The 26,750-nt window shown below is 37.4% G+C and overlaps 3 protein-coding genes across 3 annotated transcripts; 2 read left to right on the top strand and 1 right to left on the bottom strand.

Annotated features, from left to right (window-relative positions):
* Positions 1-2,115: 2,115 nt before the first annotated feature.
* LOC131774266 (uncharacterized) lies at positions 2,116-3,645 on the top strand. Its single transcript, XM_066161692.1, has one exon. The coding sequence runs from the start codon at positions 2,181-2,183 to the stop codon at positions 3,084-3,086; it is 906 nt and encodes a 301-aa protein (XP_066017789.1). The 5' UTR covers positions 2,116-2,180; the 3' UTR covers positions 3,087-3,645.
* A 156-nt stretch (positions 3,646-3,801) lies between these two features.
* Positions 3,802-5,119, bottom strand: LOC136278134 (uncharacterized). The gene has a single exon (XM_066161482.1). The coding sequence runs from the start codon at positions 4,484-4,486 to the stop codon at positions 3,839-3,841; it is 648 nt and encodes a 215-aa protein (XP_066017579.1). The 5' UTR covers positions 4,487-5,119; the 3' UTR covers positions 3,802-3,838.
* A 1,120-nt stretch (positions 5,120-6,239) lies between these two features.
* Positions 6,240-7,244, top strand: LOC136278281 (uncharacterized). Its single transcript, XM_066161796.1, has one exon. The coding sequence runs from the start codon at positions 6,240-6,242 to the stop codon at positions 7,242-7,244; it is 1,005 nt and encodes a 334-aa protein (XP_066017893.1).
* Positions 7,245-26,750: the final 19,506 nt, after the last annotated feature.

Here is a 26,750-nt window from a genome sequence, read left to right as displayed (position 1 = left end):
CTTATAAGAAGCAATAAGCACATTTAGAGGTGCTCAAAAAAGCCATAAAGTTACATATATTGTTAAGTTCTATCAAAAAGGCACTAGATAGAGCTCTTTAGAGGATTCCATGCACAATCAAAATCCCTTGGTAAGATAACTCTTCTGCCAAAAGAGAACTAGCAGTAATAAAAATGATAATAATAATAATGAGACTTTGATGATGTTCTTTTTGGGTCTGAGAGTCTGTGTCACCTCAGTATAAAAACCTGATCAAAGAAAATGGGTGGTGCTTGTGTTCTTTAGAGGGTAATTCTTTGAAATAAGACCTTCATAATGAGGACTCCCGAAGAGTCCCTTTATTTTGGTTCGGAGAACACACACCTTAATTCCTCTCAAAAAGGGAGAAAACAAAAGACTGGAAAAATTTTTTTAGCCATAAAGCACCTTAGGAGGTGCTCTAAAAAAGTCATAAAGATACTTACATTAAGAATTAATGTAAAGAATACAGTTTTTAACAAAGTACACTCTGAAATTCTTAGTATCACTCAGGCACTGTGTGTATCTGAATACACACAGTGTGTGTACGTTATGAAGAATTTGAGTGTGTAAACCATTAAAATATGATTTTTTCGTTAATCTAAGTATCTTAATGGTTTTCTTGGGCACTTCTTCATGTGCCTCAGGACACAAAAAAACTTTTTTCCAGGTTCTGTGTTTTTACCTTCTTGTGAGGACTCAAGATGTGTGTTATACGAACCGACTTATGAGGACCATTAAAAAAGTCCTCACTATGATGGTCTTTTCTCTTATTACAACGTATTTATGAGGACTTTTTTGTGGGGACTTGAAAATGTCCCCACAATTTGAACAGACCCCACTTTGCTGGTGTGTATTCATATGAATGTCCCCATAGGTGTGCAAAGGTGCACGCACACACACACATACATACATACTTTTATTGATGCTCCCTAGAAAGGGTTTTTCAGCTAAACACAATACAATTACAAATACAGATTTAAATTTAAATTAATTAAGAATATAAATGTAATTATAACTATAATAAATGTCAAAAATATTCTAAATGTAACGAATATTCTAAATGTACAGTGTTGTTAGTAAATCTGCTTAATAGTTTCCTTAAGAGAATAATTTTTATTGTTAGGGGTCTGCCAGAGACTGTTCCCCTTTTCTATATTTTAATTCCACTGAGGGCATTGCAACAATAACATATAAGACAATTAATGTACCCACAATTGTGTTAGAAGTGTATAAAATCATAAATATAATATCTATTACATATATGTTGTTGTCTCGACTCGATTACAATTTAAGAATGTACCACTGCATCCAATCAATACTGGAAAAACAAACTGCTCCTGTTTCAATGCTGAATGATGCCAAATGCATTCCAGTACCCGTAATGGAAATTAAATTGTAAAATTTCCTCTTTAAACTTGTATCTCATAATTCCATTCTTCCTGTCGTCAACAATAAGTTTTACCACCCCTTTTCCAGCTCCTAGCTCCTTTGTAAATGCTTCGCAGTCCTCAAATTTATTGAACAAAGCACACAGTCTTCTCATATTTGTGAATGTTATTGTCACTGAACCGGGTTTCTCCGAAACATCTACACCATAACTTGTGCGATTTACGATCCCTTTGTTTAATAGACTGAACACTTCCTGCGGCATCGGAACATCGAAACAGATCACCCAAGGATGGATTTTACTCATCCGTGGAGTAAGGCGTGTATTAATTCCATTCTTAGCTATTATCATTGTTCGTTCCAACATTGGATATACATGACTGATTTCATGCTCGTGTCGATAGCGAAGGGGACCATATTTTCCTTTCACAACAGCTTCGGCCAGTTTCTCTAGTGCGTTAAATGTCTCATCTAGATCTTTCAACTTGTGAACATTTGAAATCTGGCGTTCGAATTTCGATTTCTGCCGCTTTAATGCTCCTTTGATCCCATTAAAAAGTTCTTCTTGGTCAGGCTCACTTTGGGACGCCATTTTGATTTGTTTGTGTACATGGGCCCAGACCCTGCGCGGCCGAAAGAGTTTGGCCCAATTTGAGGTCAAAATTTCCAAGCGTGGCAAACAAATTAAGACTGACAGAACACCAAATATCAAGAAAGGGAAAGATGTTCGAGCTATACATCAGAGAGCGTGGTCAGATGCCAAAGTGAACAATATGTTACAAACTATCAAAGACTATCAAACCAAAAGTGGTAACATTGTTGGCTGGAGTCACATACTGCCACAAGAGGTTAAAGAAGAAGACACCATTGTTTCGCCGCTCAAAGTCCTTCCACCATCCCTAAGGGAAATAAGTGAAAAATGCAAAGAAATTGAGAAAAAGTTGAATCTAGAGGAAAAGGAAATTACCAAAGTTGAGCAAAAGACTAGAGGACAATCAAAGGACAAGCTTTGGAATTATCACAGAAAGTGTAGAACAACAGCTTCGAAATGTTACCGGGTTGCCTCTTTGAAGCCCACTACATCACCAACAAAGGCACTTGCAGATGTCTTACAGTATAATAAACAGTATCAGAGTTTTGCAATGAATCAGGGCTTAGAGAAAGAAGAAGAAATTGAAAGATTATATGTTACATCTAAGCATAACTCAGGCTACAGGAATCTTTCAGTTGAGCCATGTGGGCTTTTTATAAGCCAAAGCCATGGTTTCTTAGCAGCCACCCCTGATGGTCTAGTGTCAGATCCTCATGTTTCCCAACCACTTGGGCTTCTTGAAATGAAATTGATACAGTTAAATGACAGTGAGAGTCTTAGACAAGGTCTGCTTCAAAGAAGAATATGTAAGGACTGTGGTGACAACCATCTAAAGATGAACACTGGACATAAGTATTTCTATCAAATACAACAACAGATGTTTGTAACCCAGCGTAAATGGACAGATTTTGTAGTCAAGGGATCAACAGGAAATGAGCTATACATTGAGCGAGTCAACTTCAACTCTGAGTTTTGGGAAAGTGTTCTTCCTAAACTTTGCAATTTCTTTCAACAACAAGTTTTACCAGAGATGTCATATCCTCGAGTCAAATATGGGTTAGCAAGATGTCAGTTGAGATTTGAATAGACTGTGCCTAAATTGATTTAAATGAATTCATTTAGAACAGTGTAAAAGAAAACCTTGCAGTCTTGAATATAAGTTGCACAATTTTAATTATCTTGGACATAATGGGTCTACATGTAGTGTAACCTTTAAAAAGGCTAAAATACTAACAAAAATAACAGGCACTATTTATTGAAATAAGTGGCTTTTAAATACCTGTGCAGTTATTGTAATTTCAAAGTTTAATAAACCACAATAGTTGTCACTGGACAAAAGAATACAAAAGAGGCAAAGTATAATATATTTAGTTATAGTTAAAGTTAATGCATCAAAGTGTAGACTGCACATGTGTGGAAAACAATTTAAAGATTTATCAGATCAAAACGTCAAGCAAATATATTATCATGTAATGTATTATATTCTGCAGCTTTTGTTCATTTTTAGAATAAATAGTTTTGTTTCATTTTGCTTTGTGCTCAATCCTGAACAGTTTAATGACAGTACCATATATTTAAAGTGGTCTCTGTCAATTGCATTTGTTTTATAGCAAGACTAAAAACTATTCTGGTCCAGTGATATCATTAATTTGTCACTACATACTAAATATTTGTCAATCACTATTTAATATCATTTCAAAGTTCGTGTTTTTGCTCTATCTTACACCTTGGGTGCATTTCATTATAAGAGTGAAACACTAATTTGCACAATTTTGCTTTCAAAGTGTTTCACACATCAACAATGAAATGCACTCTACCATGAACATGTACAAAATCTAATTAGTCTATTAAGGGAGGAAGAAAATTTGATAGAGCAGCCACCACAATTAATATATCAGAGGCAACAGGTGACATTGAAATGGGAATTTTACAATCAAAAATATGCCAGTTTTTAATACGTCCCATTAACCTTTCCACGTGGACACGGAGACTTGCAATTGTTTTATTATGTTCTGTTTCTTTGGTAGAAAATTGCTTTTTGTCTTTTAGAAAATTAGGTTTAACTAGCACAACTCCAACTGATGCTAACTCATCTTGACAATTAAACCCCTTATCAGCCATTACCTTGTCACCTCTTTTAAGTTTGCCAAGAAAGCCACTTTGCATTGTTATTTCTAGATCAGAAGTACTTCCTGGAAATAGTTCACTAACAAAACAGACAACTCCACTTGGTGTGATTCCTAATAAAGCTTTCATTGTGTTAGTGCTCTTATAGGATGAATAGCAGGCAGATTGGGCATCGAGTGACGATGGCTTTTCCATCTGGAACTCAGTGCAGTCTACAATGACAACAGTGTCAGGACAGATTTCTTTGAAGACTTTCGGCATATGAAATTTCAAAACATCATCAGGTGGTATCTGTATAAGCGGCTCGAACTCTGACCTCAAAAATCTCAGCCATGAGTTAGTTATCCTTGAAACAGACATGTGAGAAACATTAAACCTATGGCCCAAGTCTCTCTCAAACAATCCCAGTCATATTCGCACCAAAGTCATTATGAATTCCTGGAATGTTGATAGTGCTCTAGGTCTGCCAGGTTGTTTTGTACTTTCTAAGTCACAGTATATTCTTTCATAATTGTAGCTTATATTCTTAGCTGAGTCTTTCACTAGGTTGTAACACATCATTAACATTTCATAATCAGAGAGTCCAGTGTAGAATGCAATGTCATCAGGATTATCTTTGTACTTCTCAATATTAAAAACTTCACTATTACTTGAAATAAAGTTCAAATGTTTGTTTTCTTTTGTTCACTGGTCACATTTATCTCTCAATTGTTTGTTTTCCTCCTTGAGTTTAGATACCTCATTCAATACCTCTTCCAATGATGCCAAATCTATGTCAGTTTGAGTGTGTTTAGAAAGATATTGATGTTGTTCTTCTCGAAAATTATTCAGTATTTCCTCAGGTTGAACTTCTCTCGTATAGTATGGATCCTCGTGCAGTGATTCAGTCGAGGTCGGTGTTGTTTGGGTTACAATGTTGGCATTGTTGTCAGAGTAACTGCTGTCAGTATCAGTAGTAGATACAACAACTGATGCGACTTTCCTTTTCTTTGGCACAAAGTCATGCTTAAAGATTTCTCTCCTTGATTTTCTCTCTTTTGTTCATGGAAATAATGTTGGCAGATGATTTCTGCTGAGTTTTTGGCCACCTTCAAAGTGTTCAGAACAGATTCTCGTTTGGGAAGAATCCAGCTTTAGCGATTCGTTTCTAAGCGATACTTTGTAGTATTTCCGAGCCTTTTCGCACTTGGGAATCCTGTAATATTCCAGATTTGGTTTGTTTCTAAAGTTGTTGGTACACTGGGGCACACAACAGCTAAAATGATGTGGCATTTTCCTTCAAAACAGCTTTGAATTAGTCTCTTTTGAACAGGATAAATTACATCACATGTATGTCAACATGTCTTCCTGTCCAGCCAATCAATCCATGCATGCTTTGCGATCGAAATTCGGTCCCAGGTCCTTTTTCGTTTTGTTACCGGCGAATTTGTTGGTCCCCCCAGTGTTCCTTATTCCCAGGGTTATCAATCACATGAAGCTGGGTAGAGAGTAGGGCACTCTCATTATCCCCTTTTGGCAGTCTGCTCATTGGTCGCCGTTGGTGTCTCCAAGCCCCGGGGTTTTCCACCCTTTTGTTCTTGACTGGCAGGAGATTCCTTTACATGAATCTACTTTTCTCCCTGGTTCCGCAGCCGCGGATCTTTTCGGGCATGGCATTCCCTCATGTAGAGTATTTGCTTTGAGAATTGTGTTTCCTTAGCTTTGCTGTAGAACATTTTTTCGGGTATTAGATGAGTACCTTGAACGAGTTGTTCATCCTAATTATTTGTTTTTGTTCTATCTGAGCCTCTTTGGCCTAGGTGTGGGCCTTTGCTCTTTTGCAAGTCAGTGGACTTGGAACTGTACTAGTACGCACGAGTTGTGCAGCTGAAGCAAGCCGAGAGGGCACTGCTGACACAGTAGTGTGTTCGTTTTTAGAGTCAAGTGGACTCCTCTATCCTTTGTGTGAATTTGCTTACCAGTTGACGCCGAGTGGACCAAGCCTCCTTGTGCTGGAGTGTGTGCTGGTGCTGTGTTTACTTGCCATGTGGGCAGTTTCTCGTAGCAGACGATGTGTTTCTTGCGCGTTTAGTGTTCTGTAGCGATTGGATGTTGTTCCTGTCTTTAAAATGCCATGTTTTGGACATTGTTGATTTTCACTTTAGGCTTGTCGCCTTACCAACGGAGCAACGCGGAGATTCAGAGGCTTGTAGAACTGTTAAAGACTGTCATACTTAATGACTGTGCCGTTTCAACCGTGTCTTCGTATGCAGGGGCAGCCAATCGATGGATTGACTGGTGCAAGTGTTACTCGTTTCCTCCTTTACAGTCTAACCCAACCGCAGTTGCTCTCTACTTAACAAGTCTTTCAGACCGAGGCTTATCTCGCTCGTCAATCCTTGGAGCAGCTTATGGCATTGCATGGCTACATAAGAAACTTGGATGTCCTAATCCTGTTGATGATCTGCTCGTTTCTCAGACCTTGGCTGGCTTTAAACGCCTCCTGGCTGGTCCATCTAGGAAAAAGCAGCCTATTGAATCTCATCACGTCAGGGCGCTGATTCGTTCCTATGGTCACCCTCGTGCTTCTCTACCGAACCTACAAAGGGTGTCACTAGTTGCGCTTCGTTTTTGTGCTTTCCTACGTTGGTCAGAGCTGCGTGACTTACGTGCCTGTGACTTAAGGTTTTGCACCACCCACATGTCTATTTTCCTGGGCAGGCGTAAGAACGATCAATTCCGTCAGGGATCTGTGGTTAAAGTTGCTCATTTACCTTCCAGCTCTTGTCCAGTGAAACTGTTAGAGTTATTCCTTGAGCGCGGAGAGCATCAACCATCTCAGTCTTTATTTTGTCTCTGCCAGAAATTGGGTGCCGGGTACAAGCTGCGACAAGCTGCTCTGTCATATTCTCGGGCACGGGAACAGTTTCGTCAAATGATTTCCGAACTTGGTTTGGACTCGAACAAATTTGGTTTACATAGCCTTCGTTCAGGTGGTGCTTCCCAAGCAGCACGCAGCGGAGTTTCTGGGAGAGTATGGCGTAGACATGGTGGTTGGCGCAGTATCCAAGCCGCAGATGGTTATGTCGATGAATCTTTGGAAAATACCCTTGTGGTGTCTAGAAATTTGGCTCTTTAATTTTCAGTATGTGATTTGCTTGATAAACATTGCGCGAGTTGTGTTGTTTGTTGCAGTATGGAGGGATTTACATTTGCCCAATTAATTCTGATGGCCTAACGTTGCTCGATGACACAGAATCCTTGCCGCAGGTGGATATGCTTAACAATTTTTGGACAGTACCCTTATGGTATCCAAGCGATTAGCTGTCTATTATACTGTAAATATGTTTGCTTAATGAACATTGCCTTATATTGTATCCTTATATGCTTTTGCCACTGATTGTGAATTGTCTGCTTATCCCGCACCGCATTTCTGGTTGTCAGTTTTTTGGGTGCGGGGAATTCAAGAATTGTTCATTTATCTTTGCCTGAATGTAGCAAAGCGTAATGAAACAAAAGATAAATGGTTTCTTGAATTCCCGAGCACGAGTACATTTGCCGGCAGTGTTTTAAGTGTCGGCAGTGTGTTTTAAGTGCCGGCGTGAGATTATGGGAAAGAAGTGTGATATGTAAACTAGCAAGTATATATTCGCTGAACAGTAAACAAGTTTCATTGTGGATTTTTACAAGCGGACAGTTAAATTTTGTTCTTTTTTATTTTTTGGTTGGAATCCTGTAATCCATTTCCTCGTAACGATTTTTAGTTGTGCTTTCCTGATGATTGACAGTCATTATAAGTGGTTTTGTTTATTCAATTTACTTTGGCTGCGTCGAACGTATAGAGTTTGTTTAATTTTTTGGTGTCTAAACAGTGTAAACAGTTGTTTTTGTCTTGTGATTAGTTGGTTAGTTCAATAAATGGGCTAAGAATTGTCTGCTTATCCCGCACCGCATTTCTGGTTGTCAGTTTTTTGGGTGCGGGGAATTCAAGAAAATCATAATAATAATAATAATAATAATAAATCTGGGATGTACCAGTATTTGCAGGAAATACGGAAGTAAGAGCCAACCGAATAGATGTCAGGATAGTTGAAAAGGAGACAGAAACAGTAAAGATCATAAAGATGAGTTGCCCCTGGATAGAAAACAGGAAGCAGAAGAATCAAGAAAAGACCACCAAATATGCACCCTTAAGATGGGAACTCAAACAACAGCACAAGGGCTACACCATCAAGCAATATAACATCATTATAGACGTTTTAGGAGGATATTCGTCAGAAACGAGAGCGAATGTTATACTACTTCTTGGCAAGACAAAAGCTGACAAGACCTTATTTAACATGCAAAAGGCAGTAATATCAAGTACACTGAACATTACCAGATCATTTAAAGTACTTTCATAATAGTTCATTTCAACAAATAAATCCTTATAAAAACATATCATATTAATCAAGTTTTATAATATTTTTATGAAAAGTCTTATTAGCTAATTACTTAAATATAAACATTTTTATATCTTTTAATATTTTAAGAATTTCAAAAATTTTTTGTTTTTGTTTTTGTTTTTGTTTTGTTTTGTTTTGTTTTTGATGGACAAAAGCAAACAGTTATGGACACTAATTTTTTAATGAATATAAACAAATTAGATTTATAGTTTTAGATTTGTAAATATATATTTATAGGTTTTGTTTTCTCGGCCACAGCTGACCTGCCCGACTTTAAGTAATCATGCCTAGGCATACTTAACTATACACTGCCACATAATAATAATAATAATAATAATAATAATAATAATAATAATAATAATAATGACTTTATTGGATGACACAATTACTGATAGAACCAGTAGTTCTCATTGTGGTCCAGTCACCAGTCAATGGTGACTGTTGCAGCACCTATGATTTTCATGGTAAGAATTGATTGCATTTTCCTCCATTTTTCTTAACTCCAATTCATAAATTGACAAAATGATAAACTCTACAAGTGCATGAACAAATGTCATTTTGTCACAAGGCTTTACTTCCACAGAACTTGATCCTCAGATCTTTAACACCTTTTTTCATGTCTTTGCCAATGCAGACCTCCCTGCTGGTTAGTAAATATGCAGTAATGTTATGTATTTTATGTCATATTAATTTTATGCACTCTTTCATTCATTATTTTGATAGAATACTATAGGAGATTCAACTTGATGTGCATCTCATTCATGCATTTTTAGCAATGCATATTGAACCTGTGGTTAAATTGCAGGTAGTTTAGATGATGGAAAAAGCTTAAGGCAGGTGATTTCCAATGTGGAATCATTTTATGGCCAGGACATCAACAGTCCAATATAGCAACAGTCCTTGGTGGAGCTGCTATGGCTTTCTGGTACCAACAGCTTACCAAGTTAGTTGGTGGCGTTCCCCTAACACTTGCCGTTGGTTACCCTGTGTCCAGGAAATCCACTGCTGTTGAGTGTGCAATGCCATTGTTCAATTAACATGAATAAGCATAAAAAGGGTAAATACTATTATCCAAAAGGAAAAAAATACATGTTTTGAATAGGATCTAAACTGTATATTTGGTTAGGATTTGTTATCCTTTTCTTTTCTCATAGAAATTTACAAGAGGTTAACTTACATGTATGATGTTACTGAGATGTTGACATTACAACATATTAGCAAGCATTCAACTACTTGATGCAGGCAAAGAAAGTCACAATGTCAAAAGACACTGTTGGCAGTACTGTGCAGATAATATCGGTCACCTATTCCAAACTGATCAAAAGCTTCAAAAAGCTAAAAATGAGAGATGAAGATTTTGAAAGGTAAGGAACGTATTGCTGTTTGGAAAGTTCAGGTTTGTCCATCAACTTTAACCTAGAAAGAACACAGATATTATTGTAATAAAGGAGTAAAGTTGAGAATATCATATCACTCTTCTGAAAACATTGCAGATAAAACTAAAGCCATCAGCAGTGATGCTCAATATATGGCAATCAACTTACAGTTGCTGCTAGCCAAACTGTGTTCATTGACTTTTTTCGAAATGATGAAGGTTGTAGTATTATTTACAAAGTTGATGTTCCCAAAATTCTTTTTAAAAGTACATACCAAGCAGGAATTAACAGGCAACAATACATGGCTTTTGAGAATTATAAGTCAGCAGGTAAATTAATGCATGGCTTAATAACTTCGAAAGGTGAGCAAAATTATTAGGTAACAGTAATGTGAAAATACAATTTGTCTCAATAAAGATTATTTACTGGAATGCTTCCTATCCCATTTGGGAAAAGAACAATTGGGAAAAAGTGAATAGAGGAGAGGTTGGAAGGAAAGTCTCAGCTGGAGAATTTGCTGAAAGACATCCCCAAGAGTGTGTCAGTAGTTCTGAAACTACACAATAATTACGAAGGAAAGACTAAGGATGTCCTTTTTAACGCCATTCAGGACGTTGTGGAGGAAATGGAAGTAGACGTCAGGAGTAAGGCCAATTTTTCCGCTTTGCTATTAACAACTGGAAAGGTGAGAAATACACTGTAGAGCTAATTAGAATGACTACAATGTATGTCAATATGGCGAGCAACATTATTATTTGAGACCTCAGGTATCGTTCTTGTTTATGCTACAGAATAAAAATAAGTATTTGCTTCCGGTACTAATAAGTTGTCCTTGCTTGCTTCAGGAAATGACAAAGTTTTTGTGCTTAACAAAATGCCAATGAAAACTTCTCAACGAGTGTCTGTACATGTACTGCTTATAGAACCATCTGTCAGAGGTCTATTTACCTTGAAGTCACTGAAAGTAACAATGTTATTAATTAACAACACCAAGATATCATATTTGTAAAGTGTAATCATATCTTGTAGTGCAGGTGATCATTGTTAGCAGCTGACGACTGAACTGTCCAGTGACACTGAAATCTTTCCCATGTACCATAATAAATTATGTACACATCATATGCAGCACGTATCACTTTAGCTTTGACGAAGGGCTATTGCTCGTCAGCTTTTTAATTCCCTTACGATGATTAATTCACTTCATCAACTCGTTTGATGTATTGACACCTGCACCTTATGACAATTGATATGGACGGTTGGTTTATATTGCTTATAGTCATAAAGTAGCTTCGCATTATTTTGCATTAAATCACACTGGTAGCAGATAGTTTTTTTAACTGAAAAAATTCATTCAGGGGCCAGTGTAGCTCCCATTGCGTGCCTACGTTACATTAACATCTAGGAAATTGACTATGTGCTTGTGCAAGCTGTTTTTTGTGCAGACATATTTGTTGACTGCAATGGTTGTTTATGTTGAACACTCCGACTAAACAGTCAGTGAGTTTTATTGTATTTCAAGTTAATTTTAATTTTGCCGCTAAAGAGTAATTTCTTTTCCTAGAAAAACCAACGTTACATCACTGAAATTGCTGCAAGGGTTGAGTTTTTAATTTCAAGTTGCGGTTTTGCAAACTGCGTAACAACAACCAAGAGTTCTGAAATCGAACGTTCAATTGGATTTCATTACCCCTAAATCTTTCAGTGACTTCGGTTATGTTTGATTAAAGAATCAATCAAACTCAATCTGTGGATTGAGTTTTGATTAAGTTTGATTGACTTTGATCAAAATTCTGTTCAATTTTGTTCAATTAGCTATGCCGGGCATTCTCAATGAAAAAAAAAAAAGACTGACCATTACTCATCAGAATGTGCTGGAGGCTGGAGTAAAGTTGTTATTTAGAAATGAGGGCCATCTCCTTATCCATTCCAGATTATCTGTCCAATTTACAAGGAAATTGGAGTGTGAAGCTCAATGAATTGGCTATGGGCACTATCACAACACCGCAGAGAGAAACACCTTGAAGACTCCAAAGGCATTGACATTGACAACTTTATCACTCAAAAGGAGTTGGATAAAGAAGGTAGACTTCCTGAAGGACTGGTCTTTACAGACAAAATGGTAGCAACTCCACAGGTCAGAGCAATGGTCCTGACCCATGACATTTCTCAAGGATACTTACATGAAATGTAGCATTTTTGAAAATAATGAAAATCTTTCTGTTCCTTATTGGGAATCTTTTTCAGGAGTTTGTAAGCTTCTGTAAAAATGTTTTAATGCATGATGCATTTGTCACCATGAAGAACCATTCTTATATCGCTGCCTGTACTTATAAAGACTCATCAGAGTAATTTTTTTTGCGTATGAATGATGTGACATGATTTGGCATTTAATTTATATAATTTTAGGGTATACTTTCTTTACTATTTTTAATTTTTGTTATCACAGTATAGTGTGGGACCCCAAAATGCCGAAACTATTTTTGTGAAAAAATGAAGATTGTTATCCCAGTGTATTTATCTTACAGTCAATCTGAGATTTTTCTTTGACATGAAATTTTGCAATGTGGCAGTGCATTAATCCAGTACTTATTGACAGTCTACGTTAAGCAACTTACAACTTTCATTTCCAATTTGCTCAAGCAAGTTGACAAGTTATGTTTTGACGAGTTCTGGTGTAGATAAACTGTCCACCATAGGCCAATATTATTAGAAGTGGAATCATCTGATCGTATACAAAAAAAATTAAATTCTTATGCAAAGGGCAATAAATGTTGGAATATTCTGCAGCAATATTGCTAAATTCTTTCTAAACAATAACCACTTTGATTGTAACACCTTGGACCTGGTATTAGTGTGGTCTTTACCTCCCACCTGTAAGAACATCATCATATTTACATATTCAGTGTACATTCCAGAACTTGTCACAGAATTACATTTTTTTTCTTTTCTTTTAACTGAAACCAATTAAATGTACATGTGAAAAGTCATTTAGAATTGAAATTTGTTGATCAATTATAAGTTCATGTGAGTGCCTTTAAGGAATGTATGTGACAGAAATTGAAGGATTTTACTTAGCCTACTGGCTAAATAAATTCATCAGTTCTGGTATTATTAACAGACATCTGATCTATCACAACATGGATACCTTTCTGACTGAACAGTTCACTCAGCCCAATCCAGACAGAAACTGGGAACATTAGCCAACTCTGTTCAGCTACTGTGAATCTCTTGCAAAAGTAGCAGCAAGGAAAGGATACATGTTCTACCTTAGTGGTAAACGCTTTGGCCTGAAAAAGCACACAGACACAATTGCTCCAATACATTCATACTGCAATCCTGGAACATGTATTAGTTATAGAACCATCTGTCAGAGGTCTAATTACCTTTGAGTTACTGAAAGTAACAATGTTATTAATTAACAACGCCATGGTATCAAATTTGAGTTCAATTTCCCAATTTGCCAAATTATGAAAATACTTTTAAAGGAGCCCAATTAGATAGTTCCAAATGCGTATATTCTACCATTATACTATGTATAGCATTTGTTCAAGCTGTCAGCAATGATGATCTGGGTGACATGACAGAAACTAACGTATGTCTATATGTCCACAGAAGTTAAGTCTTGTTGGGCAGGGTTTAAACCAGTATGGATGACTATCCTCGTAGATAATAAAAAATGTGGACTGTATTGCAGCTGCTAGGGTCGGGTTTATAGATATGCTTTCACTCCAGTTCTTTACATGTGGAGCTGCATTATTTGCTCCATTTTCTTAAGGATGATTATCTGTACTAATGCCTTTACTTCATTTTAGTTAGTCACAGAAACTGATGTTCAATCTTTTAGGTATTTCAGCATATTGGACTATTCGGTTCTTACTGAAAAGAAGTCCTTGCATTCTTCAAAACTCAGAACGTATTGGCAGTTTTGAAGGGATTGAGGCAGTCCAAGGAAACTATGTCGCAGATGATGCTAACTTTTAGGAAGCCCTTGAAATGTTGTTCATGGGTGCTGTTTCCCATCCACATGAGGTAAGTTATGTTGTAGGCATTATAAATCCTGTTTTCTATATTTTTTATGAACTTATGTTACAGATATTCGGCTCAGATTTCCAATTTCCGCTTGTGACTTAAACATCTTGTAGTGCTGGTGATCATTGTCAGCATTTGACAACTGAACTGTCCAGTGACACTGAAATCTTTTCCATGTACCACAATAAATTATGTACACATCATATGCAGCGTGTAAGACTTTTGCTTTGATGAAGGGCTACTGCTCTCAAAACATCAGCTTTTTAATTCCCTTACGATGATTAATTCACATCATCAACTTGTTTGATTCTGTTTCTCCTATATCCCCACCAACGCACCACCAGTTTCTTTGCAAACTAAATCTGTTTTCCATTTGTAAAACTCACAGTTTAGCCCAAGAATGACGTACGTATTACATAATTGCTTTAAAATTGACTGTATAATTACCCACTGGATAAATTATTTCTTCATTTGAAAACTTCCCAAAAATATTTTAGTTTTTATAATTGGAAGTACAACTCTAAGTCCTGAGAGCCATGACGTAACAAAATAGTTGTAGTGCTGGCTAAAGCTGTGTAGCAAAATTTTCAGTTGGGCAGTTGAGCTGTCACAAAGCCAGGTCTCCCTCGACGCTTTGACTCCAATTTGTTCTATGTTTGTTGCCTCACTTTTTGCACATTTAAAACACCAAAAATCCTTAAAAGGAATGCTTGTTATGCAGGCTTTGGTGATATTTGAGATAAATAAACTGATGAAGGGTTTATTAGGGCAAGAATAGTCTGGCTGATGTTTTTCTCTTGACATTTTCAGACCAAGAAATTTCTTAAAGCGAACTACAATACAACAGGCTGTTCATATGGAGAAGTTGTGGCAGTAACTTTAGCAAAAGCCCTCCAGTTTTCAAAACTGAAATTAACATCTGCTGTCTTGACTCATGCAGTACAAGCAAAAGCTGTGGGATGTACAGGCAAGAGCATGCGGATTAATAGCTCGTCATTGACCTGTGTGGACATCTGCAGACAAAGTATTCCACAAAGGCTACTGGATATTTTAGACAAAAAAGGTACATGGGTTTACAACTTATCTGAGCTTTGCAAAACCTATCATAATGTTGAAGGCCTTGCAATTGAAGTGGTGACTTTAATAGTACTTGACGTGTCTCTTTTTTGTTTCATTCAGGGGCCAATGATGAAACTCTTCTGAATTAAAATAAAGCAGGACAAGAAACAGTAGAAATTAATGAAAGTAACTCAGAGGGCCTCTACACGTATTTCTGAGGTTAAATAGATAGTGAATTCTTGATGCCAAGTCCAATTCGTAACACTAGATTTACCAGAATTTAAGTGAAAGGCTCATAAATGCAAAATGCTTTGAATTGAGGTAATTTATGTTAGTGCAAGGATCACTTTCTAGTAAGAATTCGGACATTCATACCCTGTAGAGTATTTCCCTATGGGGAATCACAGTTCCTATGCACAAATTGAGACAAAATTCAATTGTTGATGATAACTTGGGTATTTCATGCATGAAGGTGATAATCAAAGACGTTGACCATTTAGTTTACTGCAGTGAACAAAATGATCAACAAATGAATCTGACGTTAAACGAATGAATCTGAAGTAAAAATTTTAGCAACAGCGTCTTCATCTGCGGGTAAAAATGATTTTATAATGATTTGCTCGGACGTGCAGTCTGTTCATGAAATTGCTATAATATCTGCATGTTTGAAATGAAACAACAGTCTATGCATTTTTATCTACGGTATTGTTAACGAGCCGAAAGAGTGACACTTCGGTGATCAATAGTTATTTTTACTTTAAATTGTCAGTAAGAGTGAGAGCAATTGCAGGCAAGAGCATGCAGTCGATAGCTTATCATCAATCTATGTGCACATCGGCAAAAGGTTCCAAAGAAGGCCACTAAATATTTAAGATATAAAATGTTAAATGGATAATTTATTTTGAGCTATGTAAAACCTTGATTGCTTTTTATAGCAAAGAGTAAAGAGCAAAATGTATTCAATACAAATCAATGTTACAGAAGAACACAAGAGCAGCATGGTATTTGCCAATGCTAGTAGTAGAAGGTGCCATTATGGAGGAGAACTAATCAGAATCAAGTATATAGAAAACGTGACTTGGATGGACCAATCAGATTTCTGGATTTGCACATTCCTCTCAATCCACCATCTTTAGAACCATGGCAACGCTTAAGTGCTAGTTTCATAAAAAACAGTATCCGTAGGGATATGAGTCCAAAGCTCATCCATTTGAGCTATTTAATCACCACCAAATTATGTTGTGTGAAATAAACCGTATTATTACAGTTTTTTTTACAGGTTTTCGTTTTATGCTTTTAATCTTCAAAATTACATACACTTTTGAAACCATGATATACAGCTTTGTCCCACGGATTTGAAAAAGTACAATTTAAGAAGCTTAAAATTTGATTAATGTAGTGTTCTCGATTAAAAGGTTGATGTGAAGATGAGAAATTGTTTTCTCATAAACTTGTTCTATATTTTTGTAATCGTCTTCAGTTTTATGATCAATTTTTTGACCTTTTTCACAGTTTTGTTTTCTTGGTACTTTGGGTCATAATGTGATTAGCAACACTGTCCACTCTCTTACAAACGGATTTAGGTACAGTTGAGTCTCTTCAGTGGAAGGGTTAAGCATGTGATATTTGGTGATGATGGTGTGAATATACCACAGTTGATTCGTCCAGATTGTTACAAGTTTCTTCATTAGGTTCAGCCGTTTGATCAAAGTTTATCCTAAACACTGCAGAGTCGTCTTTACCAGGAATGGTGAGTAAATAGGTGTGCTTTACCTTTGGTTCCTTGTTGTGGAATTTACAGCAGTAAATTTGTAGATCTACGTGCAGTTGGAATTCTACATCTATGCTTTCCACGTTTTTGGTTTATATATGCTGATTTCTTACATATTTATAACCAAAAGGGTATGATTGAAAGGTGTCTAAATAAATGACAAGCTTATGAAATACAAGTTTGTACTGCTTGTTTTGCCGAACAGTTTTGATTGTTTTGGTGGGTGGATGTCTTACAATCCTATGAGGATTGTTGAGTGTTAATATTCACGGTTGATCTTCCAGTTCTATTATTTCATTCAATACTAAGTTTTTCATGCTTCTGAAATGAAGGACTTGTTGTCCACACTCGTTGAGTGTAAACCCTCTCACTTTACAGCATTGATTTCCACATTGTGTTAGGTACGCGTAATTTTTAGGTACTGCAGCCACAAATTCGGTAAGGTAATCTACATTTTCTAATTCGCTCGTAAAGTTTCCCAAGTAATTAGCGGTTGGTAATATTGTTCCTGAAGACTTGTGAGTGAAACTCACCGAATTGGTGTCCATGTAGAACACTCCTTCTAAAGTGTCAAGGGCATCGTATAGCATCTTGTAACTGGTTGCAAAACAGGCAATGAAAAATCACTTGTCTGTTGTCTTGAATAATTGTAAAGAATTCAATTGCTTTTGTGCATGTGGTTACTTGTGTTTGGCTGGGATGTTAACCAAACGTACCCCAAAAGGAGTTAAGGATCAATTTGGCTAAAGAGCATAGTCCTGGGTTCTTCTGTGCCTTGTCATAATCGAACTGGATGCCTTCATGTTGCATTTAGTCTTGTAAGTAGTTTCTCTTCTTTTCTTCACTATTGCACTCAGCAGGCCATCCCGAAGCTTCTTGTTTCATTTTGAGAAATGTTTTGATGTAAGTTTGAAAAAGTTCATTAGATTTTTCCTTGAAATGCCATTCTTCATAAATGTAAGGGATAATGTACCCTTTCCGACAGCTTCTACAAGTTCTATTGTGGTACATGTTCCAATGAGTGCTTGGTTGTTGGCTGAATGATTGCATTGTTCTGTCCTGTTTTCAATCTCCTTTTCAGTGCATTTTTGCAAAGTGGGAACAGAAGTTTGGACCCATTTCTGAGGGGCAATACCAGATGTTACAGATTGTTAGGGGGTAAAATTTTACATTTATCAGTCTATAAAACTTGGAAATGTCAACTGTGTTTCGCTGATCAATGAACTACAGATGTCCCATGGGATATCAACATTTAATGCTTGCAAAGGGATACAACAAGGTGTAATTTGGTCATCATCATCTTGAACTTTGTGATAGAATTTAATGGCATTGTTTTTACCACCAAAGAAGGCTTCCCGCAGATTGCGCAGTGCGATAATGTTGAGGTTATCCACAAATAGTCTGACTTGCACATTGTTCTTTTTCAATTTATTCCGTTCAAATTGCCACATTTCATGCACGTGGTAACCCAATGCAGTCAATTGACTGGTTTATTCTCTTGTTTCTTCCCATGCATTATACCTAGTTTTGTTTAGGTGATTGGGGTGCTTTTGGGTGAAGTTGGGGAAACAATACACACACCCATGGTAGAAACATTCTTGAAACTCATTCATTGTATCCATTCACGAAAAATTTCTTCCTTCCATCTTTATGGACTATGCCGTGTCCATGTTCTGCCGAGATAATGACGAATTGATACACAAACTAGTACAATTTCAAACAGTTTAAGTTGATCAAGTCCATAGGGACCGATTCGTACGTTAGCTTCTTCATGCAATGCTCCTGCCAAGGTCTCTTGCAGATGACAACGAGAGTCTAGACATTCATCATCATCCCCTTTAACTTTGGCTACTACTATTGCCCTAGCACAGCAAAGGTCATCGTTGTTTTGAATGCGAGTAACAAATAGTTCTGATTTTAGTAATTTCATAGAAGTCTTGCACTATAGCACATTATTTTTCAATTGCAATAGCAAGAAGTGTTCAAACTTGATTCTTTGTTCATTCTAGTTTAACTAGCTTCCATGGTATGCACACAGAGGGGACCCGAGAAGAGAGTTTGTGTGCGGTAAGTCGCGTTCGCCTCAAATAAGACAATTAACGGAGCACAAGTCAATCGAATATTGTTAACTTTTGTTACCCATACGCGAGTCTTTGACGCAAACTGTCCTAAGGTTAATTTTGGGACTGTACCTGTTTTGTTAAAATTTCAATCTTTTCGATATATTTGTTTGCTTTGAGCTTGAAGTCATCATTTCCAGAATAGCATGTACACTGACTGGAGGATGTTCACATGCATGGGTGCACCACACATCCATAAAACTCAAAATGGAAATTTAGTCTTGCGCTTGCTTATAAAATTGAAGTAAGTGGTTCTCTGTTGCATATGTTTTGTTTATCAGTAGAGGGCATATGCCACGAGAGATTTAATATCGTGTCTCACCGAAGGGACACTAGTGTAAGAAATACAAGGGAACATCCCTTGCAACATTAAAGATAAGAGCGTATATAAGGCTATACCCTTAAAACTTTTGCCAACTGTCTATTCATCCCATTTCACTGAGTGACTCATCAGCCGAAGACCTGAGGCAGTCATGCAGTCACACTCAAGTTTAGCATCTGCACTAAGCGATATAGAGAAACTGTTGCAAGAAATTTAATTCAGCCAAAGACAACCAAGACAAGGCTTTCTTCATCTACAAAAGTGCTAACCTGGCAATCCACACATGGATGTACCACTTGTTAAGAACGTCAGAAATGCACACCAAATGAAAGATGTACTCCTCTCACATGACGGCGTCGAAGGGGTCAGAGTGGCTGTTACAGACTCTCTGGAAGAATCTGTGAGTGGCAAGCTGTGCAAGATAGCAGGCATAAGCAAGCTAAATAACTTCTGCTTTACCAGTGGAAAGCTCATTGCCTGGAGAGCTTATGCTCTTGGAAGTGGAGAGCTGCTCAACGTAGCAATGAACTCAGGTAAGAACTGAAAGACCATGAATGTATCATTATGATTATTTTGTGCCCATCCCAAGCAATCAGCTGTTCATTTTACATGAAGTTGTAGTTTAGCTTTGTAACATTGTATTTTTACCACTGTGTAAACACTGCCATGAAACTCTTCCGGATAGTGAACTTTACTAGTGAGTAGATTGAATCCTTTTAGTTTATAACATTACGTAAGGTGAGCACACCTGTACACGTGTGTTTATGTCCAGGTTATTTTTTGTATTTTGATACAAACCATTTTAATTGACAAGATCGATGTAACATGTGCATTTCCACTATATTTCTTATCCAACATGTTATGAAATGTTAATTAGAGGTATAGCAACCTAAATAACAGGCCTCAGTTGTTCCGTAAAAGGTGAATAGTGCTATTCACTGGACAGTCCGGTAAATTACGATTTTTGATCAGACATTGTGAAGTTCAAGGGAATCTGCAACCATCCCTTCGCCCTTATTCTCGGATATGTATATTTTGATCTCCAACCACTCGGTATTGAGTAAAAAGTTAGCTTCCTTACAGAATTTCTTGTTGTTCTTGAGGGCTTTGATTGCGACAGTTTCATAACCCCTCAAGTTATCTCCATTTCCAAGGATGTAGCATTGGGTTTGAAATGTCTAAACAACAAAGATGTCACCAATCATAATTTAAAAGGCATGTAAACCCAGAAATAACACTTTCTTTTCACATAGCTTTTCAGTATATATTTCAAGTACACCATCACAGTAATTCGTTTTTCCTCAGAAGTTCACTTCCACATAGTAAAAGCTCTTCAAAATTCAAAACATTCGCCATCTTGAATTGCGCCATCTTTCCTGAGACATCACAGGTGCAACCTTCCAGTATTGGGGGTCATAAGCTTTGTTCTTCAATCCTGTGAGATACATATAAGTCTTCTATGCAGCTGTGGCTTGCCGGTCTCATCACGATTCTTGTACTTATAACTTGATTGAATACATTTCATTTTTACGCGTGAATGCATATCATTTATGAGCATGGGAGGTGTGGGGGGGCAAAAAAAAAGCGCTTGGTCGATTCCTGTGAACTTTTTTTCTTTGTTGAGCCGCTGACCAGTGGAAAAGCAAACCGCGGACTATCGCGAGTTCAAATTAGTGTACATCATGCAACTGGAAGTGAGTTGACTTCCTTGAGAAATGGCTTTTTTCTTTGGCTATAGCTTTCATTCTTGGCTCTTCTTGGATGTATCGCCGCTCAACAGTTTTGGATTCATAATGTATTCTGTTAGCATTAGTGAACCACCCAGCCTGGTGAATATAGCAAGGTGCATTCCACTCAAACGTCACGGCGAAGGTTTGGTAAATGTACGCCAAGATTTTTAAAGGATTATATGGAGAAAGGCAAAGGTCCACACTGAAGATCTTTGGCGTAAATGCTTCAGAATGTAGCCTAGGAAATATACTGGCATCGCTTGTTTTGAGGTAAGCGTCTTTCATCATTCATTCTTCATAATCTACAAAACACAACAGGTAAGTCTTCATAATGTATCTATTTAATCTCGTTGTTCAGGTTTGCTGCTTTACATGGGGCTAAGCTCACTGCAGCTTGCAATTGATTATAAGTATGAGTATACAAAATAAGGTTTAAAAAACAGCGGTAGCTTTAGATCAATTGTTTGGTTGTCTTCGGGAAGTACTTGTAAAGGTCACCTGATAAAACACTGATTCCCAGGATTTGCCATGTTCTGTAGTGTAGGCTTGAAGGCTTATAGTGTGTTTGCAGCTTTCTTGGACAATGGATTCTTGCATCATGGCAATGAGCCCCTTGTATGTTCAATGATAGAAACATCACAACCACCCTTGACTAGCTGGGGTAAATCGAAAAGCGAGGACACGTACAGAGTGTTCGTCAAATCCCCTGCTTGTTGGGGTTATGTGAAAAGTGAGAAAACAAAATACCAGCATATGAAAGCCAAGTATGAGCAAATGAAAGCCAAATACCAGCATGTGAAAGCAAAATTACAATAAAACAAAGCCAAATACCAGCAAATGAAAGCCAAATACCAGCAACTCGACGTCAAATATGAACACAATATTCATGCTAAGTACATGTCCGAGCAAATCCATGCTAAGCAATTTCAGAGATTTGATTCCAATACCTCTCCGAATGATCAGCATGATAAAAGTTCAACACAATTTACCGATTAGGAACTATAACTGAAAATACCTAACGATAATTCAGTGAGCAACCATACAACAATGCAGATAAAATGACATGTAGGTTATCAAGGGCAAGGCTTTTTTTCTACAAGTAGGTTGCATTCTAGGAAGAAACGTGAAAGAGAACCTTCCAGAATTCCTTACAGAAAAGCTATCAAATTTTTGTGAAAGACAAGATTAATTTGAGATGCTGCCAAATCATACATTAAGAAATGTATTCCAAGTTCATCTTAGCTAAAACTTGTGCAGTCTGAGGCAAACCATTGCTACTTTAGAGAATGGCTGGCAAAATCAAAGTGCCTATTATCCTCTAAAAAGTTTTGTTTTTGTTAGGCAAAAGTTCTACCTCAATTTTGTGCAGCTGAGAACATTAAAGCATAATAATAATATAATAATAATAATAATAATCTTTATTTCTTAAGATAAAATCACATATCCTAAGTTACAATATTAACTAAAAAAAAGCTATTTACATATCATATCTAAAAATTATTCTGTTACTAAGAACGTTCTTAAACCTGTCAGTGTAGATTCTAGGGACAGAGACTGACGTATTTCTAAGATTGTACCTCATGTTCTTTTCCTTAGGTAAAAACTGGAAGAACCGGCATTCGGGGTCATTCAATCTTTTTTTGTAGAGTGTCTTGTCTGCCTTCTCTCGCAAATCTCTGATATTTACATTCTTGGACATAAACTTTCTTTTCATATACCAGTCTAAAAATTTCTGTATTACAGAAAGGTCGGAATCTGAGGCACCATAAACCGGCAGAGCGTAAGAAAAATTTGGTAAAACTATTGCATTAAAAAGGTGATCTACTTCCTTCTGGGACATTCCTTCCTTACGTAAAGATCCTGATACCAATAATGACTTGTTCGCCTTAATTAATTTCGCAAGCACGTGACTACTGTATTCACAATTTTGTTGGAAGGTAACACCTAATATGGATAACTCTGCGCACTGCAGTATATTACTAACTGGCGCGATGTCCTGACTGAAACCTTTCTTATGGAAAATAATCTCTTTGCATTTTGCTGGATTGCATGTCATACGATTGCAGCTGGACCAGCTAAGAAACTGATCCACCAAGTCAGTGCGACACTGGCCGTTTCCCCAAAAAGGGACGATAATTGTAGAATCATCAGCATATTTAAACAAGACTGGGTGACCTTCCAGATTGATCTCCAAGTCATTAATAAACACGTTAAAAAGATATGGCCCACTGACACTACTTTGTGTCGTACCCCCATAACCTCACGCCACTGTCCCTCAAAACCATTATAAACTACTCGCTGCTGGCGTTTCTCGAGAAAGCCTAAATACCAGTTCACAATGAGGGGATTTAATGGCAACTGCCTAAGCTTAGATGACAAGAGTTCATGATCAACACAGTCAAATGCTTTACTAAAATCCATTGCAAATACTTGGACGGCTTTGCAGTATTGCTCGTCTAAATAGCTGTAGATGGTATGCTGCATGCTCAAGAGCGCATCAGTGCAACTCCCCCTTGTCATATAAGCAAACTGTGTTGAACTCAGATGCGTTTGACAATGTCTCGTGCATGAGTGTTATACACAGATTTCTCGAACGCGCGTGCAATTACAGGCGTGATCTTAATTCCTCTGAAGTCCTGCTTGCCCTTAGGGATGTCGATCTTAGGGAGGGGCGTCACATGGACCCTTTTCCACAAGAGGACCACTTGCCAGTTTTCAGGGAAACATTCCAGATCTTATGAATGACACTTGTGAAGATCTCAGCGTGATCCCTCCAAATCCAAAAGGGAATGAGATCTGGTCCCATAGCGGTTTTCTTCAGATGTTGTAAGCAATTCCACACGTGTCTTTCTGATATCTGAGGGGCTTCTAAGCTCTTATCCACAATAGCTGGTACAGGCTTCATATATGCGTCATCAGTGCACAAATCGGCGAAGTAGTCGTTTAGCTTCTCCAGTGATTTAGCGTCCAATGTCATGTTAGCAGAAATGCTGCGTTGTTGGGACAAGTTATCTACGTGCTTCCACCATTCTCTGGATCCGACAGGTGCCTTTGCAAGTGTTCTTCAGTTCTTACTAATCAATTCGCTTATTTTCCTGTTAACCTCAGCCAGCCGATATTTATTGCTTGGAGCTATTCTTGACTTTACCCTCATTAACGATTTTACTAAGGGTGTCATTCACACCCGATCACGCGATGACATGTGTACTGACCACAACGGCATACACTCATCCATGTGGTGTTTAATTTTTGCTTCCAAATTATTCACTGCCTCCTCGACATCATTTAAGTTTAAGGCACTGTCCCAATTCTCACTTACTAGTTTTAGGTACAATCCCTCTTTACGGTGTCTTCTACAATCCCTAATGCAAACGTTTTGTCTGATCGGCTTTAATTTCATTCCTGATGGTAAAATGACCGCTGTGTGATCTGTTTTTATGGACACAAAGTATGGAATGCATAATAAGTCTTCATCGTTTGGCATGTACATTGATGCAAGAATGTTAAAGAAATTTAAACATCATCAGCTGCAAACCCACCATCTACCTCATAGAATAATCTCTTTAAGTGGTGATGTTGAAGAGAACCCTACGCCATCACATCGCCCAGGATTCAGCAACATATCCAGGACTGATTATTAAAGAAAAGTCTTTTTTTCAGACAAATGTAATGAATTCAGATGCGTAACTGTTGGCAACTGCTGTCTAATTGGCTCTAATGTCACAACTATTGTTCCCTTGAGACAATTGACTTCAGGAAAAAAGCTGCTTTAATCATAAGTCTTCTTCAATCACTAAAACAACCTAAGTTTCAAGAGTCTCATAATTTCAGTCATGTGTTCCGTACAAGAAATGCAGCATATTGATCAGGAGCTCTCATCAGAGCTCGTAGAATCCCTGATCAATCCTGCTTTCATAAATATCTGTGCACCATTGATGGGTAGCAACAACCCATTTTTTTCTCTTCAACTCACTGGAGAGGGCCTCTGGCAATGGAGGAAGCTTCATAGCCACTGCCTAGTTTTCAATAGCCTACAGGTCAGCTTGGTTAAAGTTGGCTACAGATTATCGTCGTCTGCTCGCTCTCAAGTTGGGATGGCCGTCTACAGAAGAGTAGACTTCTAAAAAGCAATACTCAGTACTGGTGTCAAGTTGCTCTTCACCCAGATGAGATCACCCAAATGCCTGGGGACATCATCCATCAGCGGAAAAAGGAAAATGAAGAGCTAATTGGCAAGAACCAAGAATTACCAAATAAAAAGGAAGGTACGAAAATAATAGAACATTGTTAGTAAGTGTGCTGGATTACATGTAAGTTAAACCAAGGTAGACACCAGCTTGAACAGTAGCATTTGAATTCTGAATGGCCAAATTAGTTTCTGGGCTAATGTTTTTCTAGTTTCTTTAATTTTAACTCCAGGTGAAAACCGTACGTATGTAGACTTATCTTTCATGTTCACCAATCACCAATTTTTACTACACAGAACTAACACACCGCATACAAACTTTAGATGACTAATCTGTATTAGTTAACACTAGTCAAAATATACTTGACTGACTTCTACCCATATGTTACCCTTTGCATAGACAAGGCATTGCAGCTTTACGATGCAATGGCCCAGTTAAGATGCCTGCAAGGACAAAATGGCCATCGAGGCAAACATATTGAAAATGTTGGGCATTGACAACGACAGAGACATCTCAAGGAAATAAGGTATCTATATTAAACATTTACCAGACGACCAATTTTTGAAACATGTTTTATTTTGCACTTTTGCGATAATATGAACGAGATTTCTGAAAACCATGTTTTTGTAATTTGTTAGAGAAAAAGCAGAGACTGCTCTATGGTTTGAGGAGACATATAGACTGACTCCAAAATCGCAATCGATCGTTAAAGGTCAAGAATTTAATCAAGGTAACTACCACTACATAGGTTGTAATGATCATGAAGGCCCAGTTGTTTGAAGGTAACCATAGTTAAACCCAGTTTTGTTTTACCAAAACACTTCAATATCAAGAATGTTTTTTCCTTTATTGCAGAGAGTATTGTCTGTTCAGAGGGGAGTCAGGATAAGTCCTCTGAGAAGAACACAAGTATGTTAAAAAGCAACAATAATCTCAAAACAAAGTAGGCTTGTTTCTGGAGCCCTGCAGCATGTCTCAGTATAGAAATTCAATTTACTTCAACTTGGGACATGTAATAACTGCTGAATGAGAAACAAAAGTACAAATTTTAATAAAGTGGGAAAAAACTGTGAAGCAAGCCACAAGATTAAATTAATTTTGAACAAGCATAAAGAGCTATTCTGAGAAGATAGTATTGATGCTCAAAACAAGAAACTGCAAAATATTTTTCTATTAACTCTCTCTCTGATATGTTAACTAGACTTTAATACTGTTTAGTGTGTGCAGTTTGATAACTAGGCTTTTTCTATTTTTTTCTCACAGGCCAACCTAATAAGCCCTATGACAACCTTGACCAGGAGGGGAAGGAAAAGATAAGGGCTCTCCTATTTATTATGGATAGATTTTCCATTTCACTGGAGGGATATCATGAACTCACCCAAGTTGAAAAGAATCTCCCCAGGACATATCTAATTGAAAGCTACACCAAGGTTTTGGACAGTAAGTGGGAAGTTACACGGACACCAGGAGATGCTCTAGGTGCAGAGCTGCGGCTCAAACTTCTACTGGAGCAAGTTGTTCTATAATCTGTTTTGACTAATGTATCAGGTGCCCAGTGTAAAAGTCTTCAGATACAAAATAACCTTTTCCCGTATCATTCCAAACA

Source organism: Pocillopora verrucosa, chromosome 14 (assembly GCF_036669915.1).
Source record: "Pocillopora verrucosa isolate sample1 chromosome 14, ASM3666991v2, whole genome shotgun sequence".
Lineage (NCBI taxonomy): Eukaryota > Metazoa > Cnidaria > Anthozoa > Scleractinia > Pocilloporidae > Pocillopora > Pocillopora verrucosa.
Note: the sequence above shows the minus strand (reverse complement) of the source record. Positions and strands in the feature narration are given on the sequence as shown.

Bases quoted from the DNA above. Each gene is read 5' to 3' on its own strand.
- LOC136278134 (XM_066161482.1), bottom strand. From the start codon at position 4,486: ATGTCTGTTTCAAGGATAACTAACTCATGGCTGAGATTTTTGAGGTCA.
- LOC136278281 (XM_066161796.1), top strand. From the start codon at position 6,240: ATGTTTTGGACATTGTTGATTTTCACTTTAGGCTTGTCGCCTTACCAA.
- LOC131774266 (XM_066161692.1), top strand. From the start codon at position 2,181: ATGTTACAAACTATCAAAGACTATCAAACCAAAAGTGGTAACATTGTT.